The following is a 15,371-nucleotide window of genomic DNA, read 5'->3' as shown; positions in this document are numbered from 1 at the left end:
CATTTGGGTTTGCTCTCCCTCTGGAACACTTATTCTAACCCTTCTGGTATGCAGTCACAGATGTTATACCCTAAGGACCTTCAAAATGTATTTGGAACTTTGGGAAAATTTACGAGCAAATTTTCAGCAGCTTAATGTATATGCAAATGGACTTCTCTTTCAGGGGTTTTCGACATTGGTCTTGTAGTATAAGGAGTTACTGAAAGACATCTTCCCGAGGCAAGAGAGTTTTAAGCTGGTATTATGGAGTTACATTTTGGCTGGACTGACGAGTCTATGCATAGTCCAATCAAAATCTCGCAATGAAATCGAAATCTGGTTCGTAAGTTGTCGTGCAGATTTCAGTCGATTCCAGGATTTGTAAAGCATGTGCACCGCAAACTCGTTGTCAGCAGATATTTTCCAAATCTTTTCATGTTTTAAATCAAGGTGCTCACGCGATTTGATGCATTTTGCGATGTAAGACCTTATATAGACAATATAGACCTTGATTATCGTTCAGATTGTCTTGAGTGGGAGCCACTGTTTTGTTTGAAGCAAATGCGAGTGATAAGAGAGGTGGAATCTGATTGGTCTATAGGAGAGGCTTAGAAGGGCCATAACTCGTAATAGCCACTGGTGGCGCCCCGATCGAGCCTAGGAATTCCAGCCTAGTTCGGCAAGGGTTGAAACTGGACTTTTAAAGTCAGTTAACTCTCTTGCCTCGAGAAGATGCCGTCATATAGCTGGAATATTGTTCAGTTTGGCATTAAACAACAAACAAAAGGAGCAATTCAAAAGTTTGATGTCAGATAGATAATGTATTACCTGAAGTTTTCCATAACATATTACTACATTTACCTAGTACTTACATTATATCAGATAACATGATAATACTGGAATAATAACAGCTTGAATCGTGAGCTACTAAATCTTTTAAATCGATAATGCTAGAAGCCTGCTTTATGACATTTTACTGAGTGTGAACTCAACAGTTATAAAACACGATGTGTTGTTATGTGTGTCTGTTTCAATGGGTGCTTCTCCTTTATTCACAGTTATGAGCATATATCCCAGCGTGCCTAGGGTGCAAACCCAGACAGGTGAAAAGTGAAATATACAAAAGAAAATATATAAAAAACAAACACAAATCCATACCATATAGATTATATGTGAATATGGAATATATGCAGCATTCATGACTGGTCAGAAGGCAGGTTTAAACATATATTGTTTTACCTTTATGATCTCACAATATTGACCATCATGCTGCACAAGCACGCTCTATACATCTTCAGCACGTCCAAATTGGGTTCAAACAATTTCCGACCATAATGCATTAGGGGCTGGTAACGTGACCTCTTGCGGAAAATGTACTAGAGACCATATTATTTATTGGTCTCTGACCGCACCACGTGTTATAGGATATATTATATGGAAAGCGCTTGGAAACGTAAAATATATCAAAACCACCCAAATATTGACTTTATAGCCATTCGAAGAAAGAAAACAATTAATTTTTGGTAATTAGCCGTCTTTCAGCATCTTCCCGAGGCAAGAGAGTTAACTGACTTTAAAAGTCCAGTTTCCACCCTTGCCGAACAAGGCTGGAATTACTGGACTCGACCGTAGCGCCACTAGTATGTTTATGCATAGTCCAATCAAAATCGCGCAAAGAAATCGAAATCCGGTTCGTAAACTGTCGTGCAGGTTTCGGTCGATTGCAGGATTTGCAAAGCATGTGCACCGCCAACTTGTTGTCAGCAGATATTTTCCAACTCTTTTCATGTTTTTCAATCAAGGTGCTCACGTGTTTTGATGCATTTCGCGATGTAAGACAAGTTTTATCACAATATAGATCTTGATTATCGATCAGATCGTCCTGACTGGGCACCACCATTTTGTGTGATACGGGCGGTGGAATCTGATTGGTCCATAGGAGAGGCTTAGAAGGGAAATAACTGACTTTAAAAGTCCAGTTTGAATCCTTGCCGAACTAGGCTTGAAATTCCTAGGCTCGATCGTGGCGCCACCAGTGGCTATTACGAGTTATGTCCCTTCTAAGCCTCTCCTATAGACCAAGCAGATTCCACCTCTCGTATCACTTGCATTTGCTTCAAACAAAACAGTGGCTCCCACTCAAGACAATCTGATGATAATCAAGGTCTATATTGTCTATATAAGGTCTTACATCGCAAAATGCATCAAATCGCATGAGCACCTTGACTAAAAACATGAAAAGATTTGGAAAATATCTGTTGACAATGAGTTTGCGGTGCACATGCTCTACAAATCCTGGAATCGACTGAAATCTGCACGACAATTTACGAACCAGATTTCATTGCGAGATTTTGATTGGACTATGCATAGACTCGTTAGTCCCGCCAAAATGTAACTCCATAATACCAGCCTAGTTTGTCAAGGGTGGAAACTGGACTTTAACAGTCAGTTAACTCTCTTGCCTCAGGAAGATGTATGACGGTCGTCTGTAAATATTCAAGTCTGGACCAGACCATCCAGTGATTGACATCATGAGCATCAACCCACAGAATTGGCATAGGATGACAAGCATCAACTATGTTATTGGTATTGTGAGCATCAATCCACGCTGTTGGGGTATGAGGGAATTATGCTATTAACCAAGTCACCAAATCTGACCACCCAAAGGCAGCCTCTTATGATCACCATAGGTTGCTGGGGGCCTGTTCTCAACTGGAATCCCCATGAGGTGCTCTCTTTCTGTTGACCCTTGCTGCATCAGGAGGAGATTTGGTCCGGGTGTCCAACTGTTTCAATAGTTATGATCTGTAGCTGTATTTCTTACAACTGTTAAGTGCATCATGTGACTATACTGAAAACTCTTAATGGTTGAAAGAAACAAAATTCATGGAGATGACCGCACTCAACATGTAGAAAGTCATGCACATAGAAATGGACTTTTATTTCAGGACAATGCTGAAGTATGAACATTACGGCTTGGTTTCCAGGGGCCCAGATCTGAACCCTATAGAGTGTATGTGACTATACTTGACATGGAGTAATCGAACAGTGCACAGCACTTACCAAACCATGAAGAATGGCAGTGCATGTTAAAATAGACTGGATACATGACATACCTGTTATCCAACCAAAACAAATGGCAGCCACAATACATGACAGCTAGAAGATTTATTCCAAGACATTTCATGAACAAGTGTCTATCCCCCCAACCTTTTTAATATCCTGGGCATATACATATATTTACAGACTTTACATTTATGAGTAAATCTAGAACAAAGAGGACTTCATCCAAGGTAAAATAGCCCTGTTTCTATACAATAGACATGTACAATATACAAACAGCAACACTACAGTGAAAGAACTTGTCCAGAAAAGATACATGGAGATATTCTGTATTGTTTCCAAAGATTGATGCCACACAAGTGATGAGGCAGCACAATGCAACCTGGCGATATTGTCCTCTGTCCTCTGTCATACAGAAATGTGTATCACAGGTATTTCTCACTGTTTCTCTGGACATTCTGATGGTGAAACAAAACCACCGTGGAATGTGCTGACATATGTATAATACACACGTATACGTGGCTGTGCGCTGTGGTGCCTCCCCAGGCTACAGCAGGATCTTGTACTTCTCTGTGCGAGGTACTCGGTTGATGACAAGACGCCCATCATAGCTGAGCGATGCGAATACCCAGGGGTCTGCAGTTGACCAATCGACAGCATAAACACTATCTTCATGTTCCTCATATGTAGATATTACTCCATCCTTGGGGGGCTCCCTTGGTCTGCACAAAAAAAGACGACCCGTGAACCTGTGATGAGAGAGCCCATCCTCCATTGCATTCTCAGAACTCCACCCTTCTCACCAGCAACAATACCCTCCCCCATTTGTGGAACATTCCTCGCATATTAAAAGGCCCCTCCGTTTATCACTGTAGAAAATCCCTACCCCCATACTATTTTTAGAAAACATTCCCCCCTTCTCACCTTTAAGACACTCCCCTTGCCTTAATAACCCCACTGTATACCCCCCTGTATTCCCTTCCCCTTGTCACCCGAAGAAAGCCCTTCCCCCATATCACTTGTAAAAAGCCCATCCACTTTTTACCTGTGAAAAAGCTCCTATCCCTTCTCACCTGTCCTCTGCATCATCCTCGTCTTCACTGTCTTCATCATCCTTCTCAACCAGTCTGCCAAAGGGTTCAGAGGACAAGGACACAATGTTGTTGAGGACGACCCGACTGTCGCTACTCGATGTGAGAACGAGCTGGTCATGGAAGTGATTGTAGCGGACAGTCCACACCCTGATGGAAAGAGAAACCATGGAAGTCTCAGCCACATTGATTTCTTGTACATAGATCTCATCCACCATGATTGTCAATCTTATATCTCCAACTATGTGATCTCATCCACCATGATTGTCAATCTTATATCTCCAACTATGTGATCTCATCCACCATGATTGTCAATCTTACATCTCCAACTATGTGATCTCATCCACCATGATTGTCAATCTTATATCTCCAACTATGTGATCTCATCCACCATGATTGTCAATCTTATATCTCCAACTATGTGATCTCATCCACCATATTTGTCAATCTTATATCTCTATCTACGTGATCTCATCCACAATGATTGTCAATCTTATATCTCTATCTATGTGATCTCATCCACCATGATTGTCAATCTTATATCTCCAACTATGTGATCTCATCCACCATGATTGTCAATCTTATATCTCCATCTATGTGATCTCATCCACCATATTTGTCAATCTTATATCTCTACGTGATCTCATCCACCATGATTGTCAATTTTATATCTCCAACTATGTGATCTCATCCACCATATTTGTCAATCTTATATCTCCATCTATGTGATCTCATCCACAGTGATTGTCAATCCTATATCTCCATCTATGTGATCTCATCCACAGTGATTGTCAATCCTATATCTCCATCTACTTGGTCTCATTCACAGTGATTGTCAATCTTATATCTCTATCTACGTGATCTCATCCACCATATTTGTCAATCTTATATCTCTATCTACGTGATCTCATCCACCATGATTGTCAATCTTATATCTCCAACTATGTGATCTCATCCACCATATTTGTCAATCTTATATCTCCATCTATGTGATCTCATCCACAGTGATTGTCAATCCTATATCTCCATCTACATGATCTCATCCACAGCGATTGACAATCTTATATCTCCATCTACGTGATCTCATCCACAGTAATTGTCAATCTTATATCTCTATCTACGTGATCTCATCCACAGTGATTGTCAATCTTACATCTGTTTCTACGTGATCTCATCCAAAGTGATTGTCAATCTTATATCTCTATCTACGTGATCTCATCCACAGCGATTGACAATCTTATATCTCCATCTACGTGATCTCATCCACCATGATTGTCAATCTTATATCTCCATCTATGTGATCTCATCCACAGTGATTGTCAATCTTATATCTCTATCTACGTGATCTCATCCACCATGATTGTCAATCTTATATCTCAATCTACGTGATCTCATCCACCATGATTGTCAATCTTATATCTCCATCTACGTGATCTCATCCACCATGATTGTCAATCTTATATCTCCATCTATGTGATCTCATCCACAGTGATTGTCAATCTTACATCTGTTTCTACGTGATCTCATCCAGTGATTGTCAGTCTTACATCTGTATCTACATGATCTCATCCACAGCGATTGACAATCTTATATCTCCATCTACGTGATCTCATCCACAGTAATTGTCAATCTTATATCTCTATCTACGTGATCTCATCCACAGTGATGGTCAATCTTACATCTGTTTCTACGTGATCTCATCCACAGTAATTGTCAATCTTATATCTCTATCTACGTGATCTCATCCACCATGATTGTCAATCTTATATCTCCATCTATGTGATCTCATCCACAGTGATTGTCAATCTTATATCTCTATCTACGTGATCTCATCCACAGTGATTTTCAATCTTACATCTGTATCTACGTGATCTCATCCACAGTGATTGTCAATCTTACATCTCCATCTATGTGATCTCATCCACAGTAATTGTCAATCTTATATCTCAATCTACGTGATCTCGTCCACAGTGATTGTCAATCTTATATCTCCATCTACGTGATCTCATCCACAGTAATTGTCAATCTTATATCTCTATCTACGTGATCTCATCCAGTGATTGTCAGTCTTACATCTGTATCTACATGATCTCATCCACAGCGATTGACAATCTTATATCTCCATCTACGTGATCTCATCCACAGTAATTGTCAATCTTATATCTCCATCTACGTGATCTCGTCCACAGTAATTGTCAATCTTATATCTCCATCTATGTGATCTCATCCACAGTGATTGTCAATCTTACATCTGTTTCTACATGATCTCATCCACAGTGATTGTCAATCTTACATCTCTATCTATGTGATCTCATCCACAGTTATTGTCAATCTTATATCTCTATCTACGTGATCTCATCCACAGTGATTGTCAATCTTACATCTGTATCCTTGGATCTCATCCAGTGATTGTCAGTCTTACATCTGTATCTACATGATCTCATCCACAGCGATTGACAATCTTATATCTCCATCTACGTGATCTCATCCACAGTAATTGTCAATCTTATATCTCTATCTACGTGATCTCATCCACAGTGATTGTCAATCTTACATCTGTTTCTACGTGATCTCATCCAGTGATTGTCAATCTTACATCTGTATCTACATGATCTCATCCACAGTAATTGTCAATCTTATATCTCTATCTATGTGATCTCATCCACAGTGATTCTCAATCATATATCTCCATCTATGTGATCTCATCCACAGTGATTGTCAATCTTATATCTCTATCTACGTGATCTCATCCACCATGATTGTCAATCTTATATCTCCATCTATGTGATCTCATCCACAGTGATTGTCAATCTTATATCTCTCTCTACGTGATCTCATCCACAGTGATTTTCAATCTTACATCTGTATCTACGTGATCTCATCCACAGTGATTGTCAATCTTACATCTCCATCTACGTGATCTCATCCACAGTAATTGTCAATCTTATATCTCAATCTACGTGATCTCGTCCACAGTGATTGTCAATCTTATATCTCCATCTACGTGATCTCATCCACAGTAATTGTCAATCTTATATCTCCATCTACGTGATCTCATCCACAGTGATTGTCAATCTTACATCTGTATCTACATGATCTCATCCAGTGATTGTCAGTCTTACATCTGTATCTACATGATCTCATCCACAGCGATTGACAATCTTATATCTCCATCTACGTGATCTCATCCACAGTAATTGTCAATCTTATATCTCTATCTACGTGATCTCATCCACAGTGATTGTCAATCTTACATCTGTTTCTACGTGATCTCATCCACAGTGATTGTCAATCTTATATCTCTATCTACGTGATCTCATCCACAGCGATTGACAATCTTATATCTCCATCTACGTGATCTCATCCACCATGATTGTCAATCTTATATCTCTATCTACGTGATCTCATCCACCATATTTGTCAATCTTATATCTCTATCTACGTGATCTCATCCACAGTGATTGTCAATCTTATATCTCTATCTATGTGATCTCATCCACAGTAATTGTCAATCTTATATCTCTATCTACGTGATCTCATCCAGTGATTGTCAGTCTTATATCTCTATCTACGTGATCTCATCCACATTGATTGTCAATCTTATATCTCTATCTACGTGATCTCATCCAGTGATTGTCAGTCTTATATCTCTATCTACGTGATCTCATCCACAGTGATTGTCAATCTTACATCAGCAGCTGCAAAACCATGCCAACCACAGCTGACAGTCTCACAAACCAACCCATTACAGCTGTCAATCTTACATCAGAAACCCACCCTCTACAGCTGATAATCTTACACCAAAAAGCTAATCAGACCCATCCTCGCAGGTGTCAAGATTACATTAGTAGCTATTTAAACCAGCCCACTACAGGTGTCAATCTTACATCACTAGCCATATAACCCCACCCACTACAGCTGTCAATCTTACATCACTAGTCTAATAACCCCACCCACTACAGTTTTCAGTCTTACATCAATAGCCATATAACCCCACCCACTACAGCTGTCAATCTTACATCACTAGCCATATAACCCCCACCCATAATAGTGGGTGTGTACCACTGCTGTAGCTTTGTGGTTAAAGCATATGCTTGTCACAACAAAGACCCAGCTTTGAGTCCCCACTTGACTGCTGTTGTAGGTTTTAAATGTCATAATAATTACCAACAACTCCTTGTCCAAGGGAGAGAATCCAAAATAAGTGTACCGACAAAGGAAGATTACCTGACTGTCAGGAGATACAAGTCAATGAGAATGATCAGAGGGACGACCATAAATGAAGCTTTTTTGTCTGACGGGTACCCTGACAAAGGGAGACAACCTGACTATCACGAGATGTGACCAATGAGAATGTTCGAAGAGGACCAAGAGTGGATCTGTGGTGTCATCTGATCCATATCTTAACAAAGGGAGACAACTTGACTATCACAAGCGCTACGTACCAATGAGAATATTCAGAGAGGACCATGAGTTGATCTGTGGTTTCATCTGATCGGTATCCTAACAAAGGCAGGAAACTTGACTACCACAAAGTACGTACCAATGAGAATGTTCTGAGAAGACCATAAGTTGATCTGTCGTGTCATCTGATCGGTATCCTAACAAAGGCAGGAAACTTGACTACCACGAAGTACGTACCAATGAGAATGTTCTGAGAAGACCATAAGTTGATCTGTCGTGTCATCTGATCGGTATCCTAACAAAGGCAGGAAACTTGACTACCACAAAGTACATACCAATGAGAATGTTCTGAGAAGACCATAAGTTGATCTGTCGTGTCATCTGATCGGTATCCTAACAAAGGCAGGAAACTTGACTACCACAAAGTACGTACCAATGAGAATGTTCTGAGAAGACCATGAGTAGATCTGTCGTGTCATCTGATCGGTATCCTAACAAAGGCAGGAAACTTGACTACCACGAAGTACGTACCAATGAGAATGTTCTGAGAAGACCATAAGTGGATCTGTCGTGTCATCTGATCGGTATCCTAACAAAGGCAGGAAACTTGACTACCACAAAGTACGTACCAATGAGAATGTTCTGAGAAGACCATAAGTTGATCTGTCGTGTCATCTGATCGGTATCCTAACAAAGGTAGGAAACTTGACTACCATGAAGTACGTACCAATGAGAATGTTCTGAGAAGACCATAAGTTGATCTGTCGTGTCATCTGATCGGTATCCTAACAAAGGCAGGAAACTTGACTACCACGAAGTACGTACCAATGAGAATGTTCGGAGAGGACCATGAGTGGCTCTGTGGTGTTGCGTGTGTCCCAGAACTTCACCTTACAGTCATCCCCACACGTGGACATGTAGTACTGCTTGTTGGGGTTGAAGTCCAAGTCTCGCACCAGCTGGGCGTGGGCGTTCTCCATGTGGTACACCTGCCTGCGGGTGGAGCACACAGTGAGTTAATGAGCAGTATTCCAGTTATCTCACGGCATGTCACCTTAACATGGGAAGAACGCCTGAATTCATGCAGGTCTAAAGGTTCACCACCTGGTGCAAACCATTAACCTGGGTATAGTGTTGACAGCGAATGGCGATGACACATTGCATTACATTGAGGGACTGAACAGTTTCAAGCACCACATTTCTGCTTATTTTTCAAAAATTTTCAGTGATCTTTAACATGTTTCGAGGCACATGAAAGAAATTATTACCATATGTAGTAAAACTGAATATATTTTATTTAGAGTTAATGTCAATTTAGGCACCAACATTTGACATGTATTTTGTATATAAGAAATTGGTAACTTAATAACTGACTAAAACAAGGATGGAGTATAACAGTATGATCCTGGTTTGTAATTGTACCTCTAAGGTGTGAATTGATGTTCATGGAAACAACCACAGGCTTGCCTGACAGACTAGATTATTTACAGTTTGCCCATCCTCCCGGCAAGGGAGTTGACTGACTGTAAAAGACTTTAAAACTTGGCTGGAATTTCTAGACTTGATCGTAGTGCCACCAGTGGCTATTACAAGTTATGTCCCTTCTATGTCCCTCTTATTGACCAATCAGATTCCAAAAAAAAAAAATGGCCACGCCAAGCCAAGACGATCTGATCAATAATAAAAAATTACATTGCAATAAAATTGGTCTTACTTCGCGAAGTGCATAAGATCATGTGTGCACCTTGATTAAAAGCATGAAAGATTTTGAAAATATCTGTTGACGCATGGCAGTTTACGAACTGGATGTTGATTTCGTTATGTGATTTTGATTGGACTATGCATAGACTCATCAGTCCAGCCAAAATATAACTCCATAATTCAAGCCTTGTTTGGCAAGGATGGAAACTGGACTTATATATTCAGTTAGCTCCCTTGCCACGGGAAGATGCCACTGGCTTGCCTGACTGAGACTATATCAGTTACAGTCTGCCATGAAATACTTGGACTATTGCTGAACAACATTCACTCACACTCTCCACCTTACAACTTACTTCATTGAACGGAGGTCCCAGCCTCGGATGGACGTGTCGTTAGCTGTGGCTATCTGAGTACAGTTGTGATGTGGGTTCCATCGCCCACACGTCAGCTTTGGATGGCCACGCCCCTCCACAATGGTGGATCCAATCAACTACAGAACAGCGTGAAAACTCAGTGTGCACATCAATCAATCAATCAATCAATGATATATTGATGCCTTAATGACTGAGCTAGTTTTTCTTAAAAAGCACAATAATATAACAAAGTAATGGCATGATTCAAATATGCACTGGTACATCATCAGCAAGCTTTTCCCTTTTAGGTTGGGGGTATAAAATTATTCTAAGATTAAAAACAAAGCAATATTTTCTTGGAAAATCCACTTCTTGAAATCAAACTTTGCACTGAACCTCTCATATTGGAAAAGAAACTGTACCCCCAATTGGAAAAGAATGCATGAAGAAGTTTTTAAGTTATTGGTCTCACAAATGTTGAAGAAAAAACATTCTATGTTCAAAACAAGTAAAAACTTATATTTGCTCTGAAAACTTTGGACTCCTTCTTCTATTAGCATGGAAACTGGTCCCTAAATTTGAAAGGAATCCATGCAGTAGTTTTCAAGTTATAGGTCGCACAAATATTTAAGCAAAAACATTCTTTGTCAAAAAGTGAAAAATAGCTGTATTTTTGAGAAAATCCAAATATTGAAATCAAACTTCACACTGCGACTCTCCTATTGGTACAGAAATTGTTCACCAAGTTCTACCCTGATGGTAACAGACAAGATGACTTCGTATAATAATATGACTATCGCCGATGTCTTGTACAACAACAAAGATTTATAAGGTACTTTATTTGCTGGTCCACAGTACTTTATTTGCCGGTCCACAGGGAATAGTATCCACATGAATTACCTGTCCAAGCTTAATCTAATTGGTAAAAGCTGGTAATTACCAGTAAACTGGAAGACTGAGACAAGTGGTGAAACACTTCTCTCATCACGTCGAAAGTCCAGGTTTGATTCCGTACATGGGTACAATGGGAAGCCCATTTCTTGTGTTCCCCACCATGACATTACTGTAATATTACTAAAAGTAGTGTGAAACCCAACTCACTCACTCTGTCAGATGCCTTACCTTGGCTGTGGATGCAGCAGTGTCGAGATCCCACTGTACGATGTGAGTGTCCATCACCCCTACCACCGTGTGACTCTCCCCCGCTGGGTGCCACAGCGTCCTGATACACACAGTCAGTCATCAGAACATGCTGCAGTCAGCATTATAGGCTTGTATTTAAATGGTGACAAGAAAAAGATTGGCAATTCTGAGATTCTGAGAATTCATCATTGATAAGTAAAACTATCTCAGGAAGTACAATGCAAAGGAGTAGCCTTGCTCCAGGGCTATACTGAATATTAAGTCCATGGATGTATGGTAATTCTATCATTATAACAAGCAAGTCTAGATAAGCAGACAGTCCAAGGATGCCAGTCTTTTATAGGGACAACTTGTTCTTATTTATATAATCTAAAAATTATCATTTAAACTAATAATTATTGTCTTAGAGACTTGTGAAAGTCCACATTTGGAGCTTTTCATGCATTTAGCTGTTCTACATAGAAAACAAAACATTTTGACACTCTGTTCAATGAGTCACTGATCTAGAATGGAATAGGCCGTGCTCTAACACAGCTCTTCAGAAGTTTGACATGACACTCTGAATGAACTCTGCATACCAGGGGGAACTTATTGCACTATTGGGATACAACTTATATAAAACAATACAGTACATGAACATAACTGTAAACAAATTGTTTTCATTCATAGTTGGATAAAATATGGAAACTGCCAGATTTAAGCAGACACTTCTGTCACAGGAATGTCCAAGCACCCTTGATAATAGATTGATAGGCAATACCTCATCTGTCCATGTTCTCACACACACAGGTACAGCATCCTGTTAAAAACAAACACCTCACCCCTTGATATCTCCGAACTGACTGGTGTCCAGGTGACACACAAGCTGCAATGACTCATGGGAGTTGGACTGGTCATCAACAACATTGCTTGAGTTGAAGCTGTCCGGGAGCTGCCATACTGCAGCCCGCATCTCGGACTTTGCATCGGCAGCTGATGGGGAATTCCCGAAATTATCAATTATGCAAATACTTGAATAGGTTATCTCATAAAAAAATTAAGCACATTTGCAGCTCTAAGTATGAAAAACAAACACAGGATTTTCCATGACAAAGTGACAAAATATAGCCCTACAGTTTTAGTCTCTTACAGTCCTGAACCATATTATTTGGCCTTCCGCCCAGCCCTTACTGTAATGTAAAAGCCCCAAAGGAAGCAAGTATAGATTTTCATCAGGTTCTGAATCTCCCATCTCACTGGGTCTCCTTTTCAGTTTAGATGTTTTTTGCTTCCATCAAAAATATATAGTTTCAGAGACTAAGCGCTAGTCTACCATTAAACTGGAACTGAAATATTAATAAAACCAAAGTGATGATGTCCACATTCTCACTGACCAGAAATACTGACTCACTGTTATTGTAACATGTTGACAGTAGAGTCTTGTCAAATGTTGATGCGCTCATAGACCAGATTTCTCCTTCACGGTGGACATACACATTCTTGTTTATAAGATTGTTTTCATCATCAAAGTCAATATGGTGAATCTGTTGAACATAAAGCACAAATAAGACAATATTATTTTATTATAATAAAGAGACAAAAGTTCCAACAAACGGAGACATTTCTTTCGCTTATGTTTCCATACTGTTAGAAAAACACGCTACTCCAACCTTCCTTGTCAAGTACAACACATGTATCTATAGTTTTAAAATCACTGACTGACCCTGAGTTACCATTTCATAATGCCACTTCCCACATATAAAAAAAAAAGATGTGCAGAAGTAGCTTTGATCTTTGGTTATCTCATCAACAGGGTGTCGCAAAATTTTCCAGATTTACAGTATGCATTTCTATCGAATGACATGCATCTTCTTCTTGGCCAATGAATATGATGGAAATCTTTGCATTAAATAATATTATTATAATCAGAAACATTCATACAGTTATTCAACTAGATCTAATAATTTAGTATGAAATGAATAGTTATTAAAGGTAAAGGGAATTACAAATGGGGATCCCTTGAGCACCTTGATATTCCATTTGATCGAAACCCCATAAACAAAGATTTCTGTGTTGTGCCGTTATGTTGAATGTCTCAGCCTTTTTATATAGAAATAACTCCATGGACATCAGAAGTCACTATATCTGAGAGTCAAGTACAACTAACTATAATACGTAAGAAAGTAAGTTTTGTTTTATGATGCTTTGAACAGCATTTCCGTTATATCATGGTAAACCCTTTTAGTACAGTACAGGCATGGTGCAGTCGTTCTGTCAAACCAAGGTTCATAATCACTAATTCTTACTCAGGGTGAATCTGGGATTTGAACCCATGATCAGTAAATCCTGGAATGACTAAGCAACGCAACCCTTTACAGTGAATTGCTTCATCTTTGTCCTCTCAGGCCAACTGTGCCCCAAGTTATCATATTCACATTTTTCGATGGAAATATCCAAAATCCTGCTGCAATAGATGAATGAAGTTTCTGTTCAAACTTTGCTTTTCCAAATAGAAATAATTTAGTACTACAGCTGATACAAAGCAAATGATCAATGTAACTTTATAAGCACTCCCTACCTGGTTTTCAGCTCTAAGTGACTGTGTGCCCACCAGGAAGCGTATGCTGTCTGTCTCTGCTGTCTGTGCAGTCAGTGCCCGGGCCTGAAGGGTGGGAGAAACAGCATTACTTTGAAGAAAGATGGACCTTCAATCAGTAACCCATAATTAAAACATCTAATTCCTATACGTAGTATATCTACATTTAAGGGTTGAAACATCTGTCCTACATTACAGTATAAACATGGTAAGTATCAGTCAATCTTGTGACTAAGAAGCAACTAATGGGATTGAGTGGTCAGACTTGCTGCTTGGTTGATGCATGTCATCGTATCTCAATTGCGTGGATCACTCATGATGTAAATCACTCGATTGTCTGGTCCAGACTTGATTATTTTCAGATTTTCCTCACAGTACATTGGATTAATTCGTCACAGGAGATAGGTATCCCGTACGCTACCTCACAGGGATCGTAAATGGGTGTTTGATTAGCAAGTGGTGCCCAACTTGGTAGGTGTTAACTGCATTGTTGCCAAATATTCATTGACTGCACTCACCATTCCTACTTATATCGACAGTGTCTAAGTGACCCGATTAAAACTAGTCGCAGTATGTTAGTAGAGGATACGGGGAGTTTGTTTAGCATACGCATGAACTCATCTACGGTGCATGATATGATCTAGTGAATGTTTATCATTTTCTAGTGAAAACGATAATTCAGCAAGCTACATGACAGAGATGTGTGTAAGGCCTGTCCAAATACAGCCGATTTGAAAAGTTTCAGTCAAAAAGTAGATTCTTTTATTCTCAAAAGACAGCGTCATATCCATCTCATGAACATACTGTCGTCCCACCTGAAATTCAAGCCCGTAGATGACCGGTGCTTCCTCGTCCATGATGATGAAGATTTGAAGGAATTGAAGCAGACAGCCACAAGGCCTATTGCACACTTGTCGTAAAAGTTTGTTTTTAAGAATACTTCATAATATTTAAGAATCAATTACTTTAAAAGACGACAAACGTGAGGCAAATAGGACATGTCCTCTGGTATACATAACATAAACAAATAAACATAAAAACCCACATAAATGAAAGTCGTTT

At 39.5% G+C, this 15,371-nt stretch overlaps 1 protein-coding gene across 1 annotated transcript; it reads right to left on the bottom strand.

Moving 5' to 3' along the window:
- Positions 1 to 2,901: 2,901 nt before the first annotated feature.
- On the bottom strand, positions 2,902 to 15,225 carry LOC124111792 (EARP and GARP complex-interacting protein 1-like). The gene is made up of 9 exons (XM_046471606.2): positions 15,125 to 15,225; positions 14,292 to 14,375; positions 13,125 to 13,257; positions 12,556 to 12,706; positions 11,714 to 11,813; positions 10,592 to 10,728; positions 9,363 to 9,530; positions 4,116 to 4,283; positions 2,902 to 3,764 (listed from the first exon to the last, which is right to left on the bottom strand). Exons 1-9 carry the CDS (start codon positions 15,164 to 15,166, stop codon positions 3,590 to 3,592), a joined length of 1,158 nt encoding a protein of 385 aa, XP_046327562.1. The 5' UTR covers positions 15,167 to 15,225; the 3' UTR covers positions 2,902 to 3,589.
- Between the last annotated feature and the right edge of the window lie 146 nt (positions 15,226 to 15,371).

Source organism: Haliotis rufescens, unplaced genomic scaffold (assembly GCF_023055435.1).
Source record: "Haliotis rufescens isolate VD_foot unplaced genomic scaffold, xgHalRufe1.0.p SCAF_2, whole genome shotgun sequence".
Lineage (NCBI taxonomy): Eukaryota > Metazoa > Mollusca > Gastropoda > Lepetellida > Haliotidae > Haliotis > Haliotis rufescens.
The sequence above is the reverse complement of the archived record's forward strand: the minus strand, read 5'-3'. Positions and strand labels throughout refer to the sequence as shown.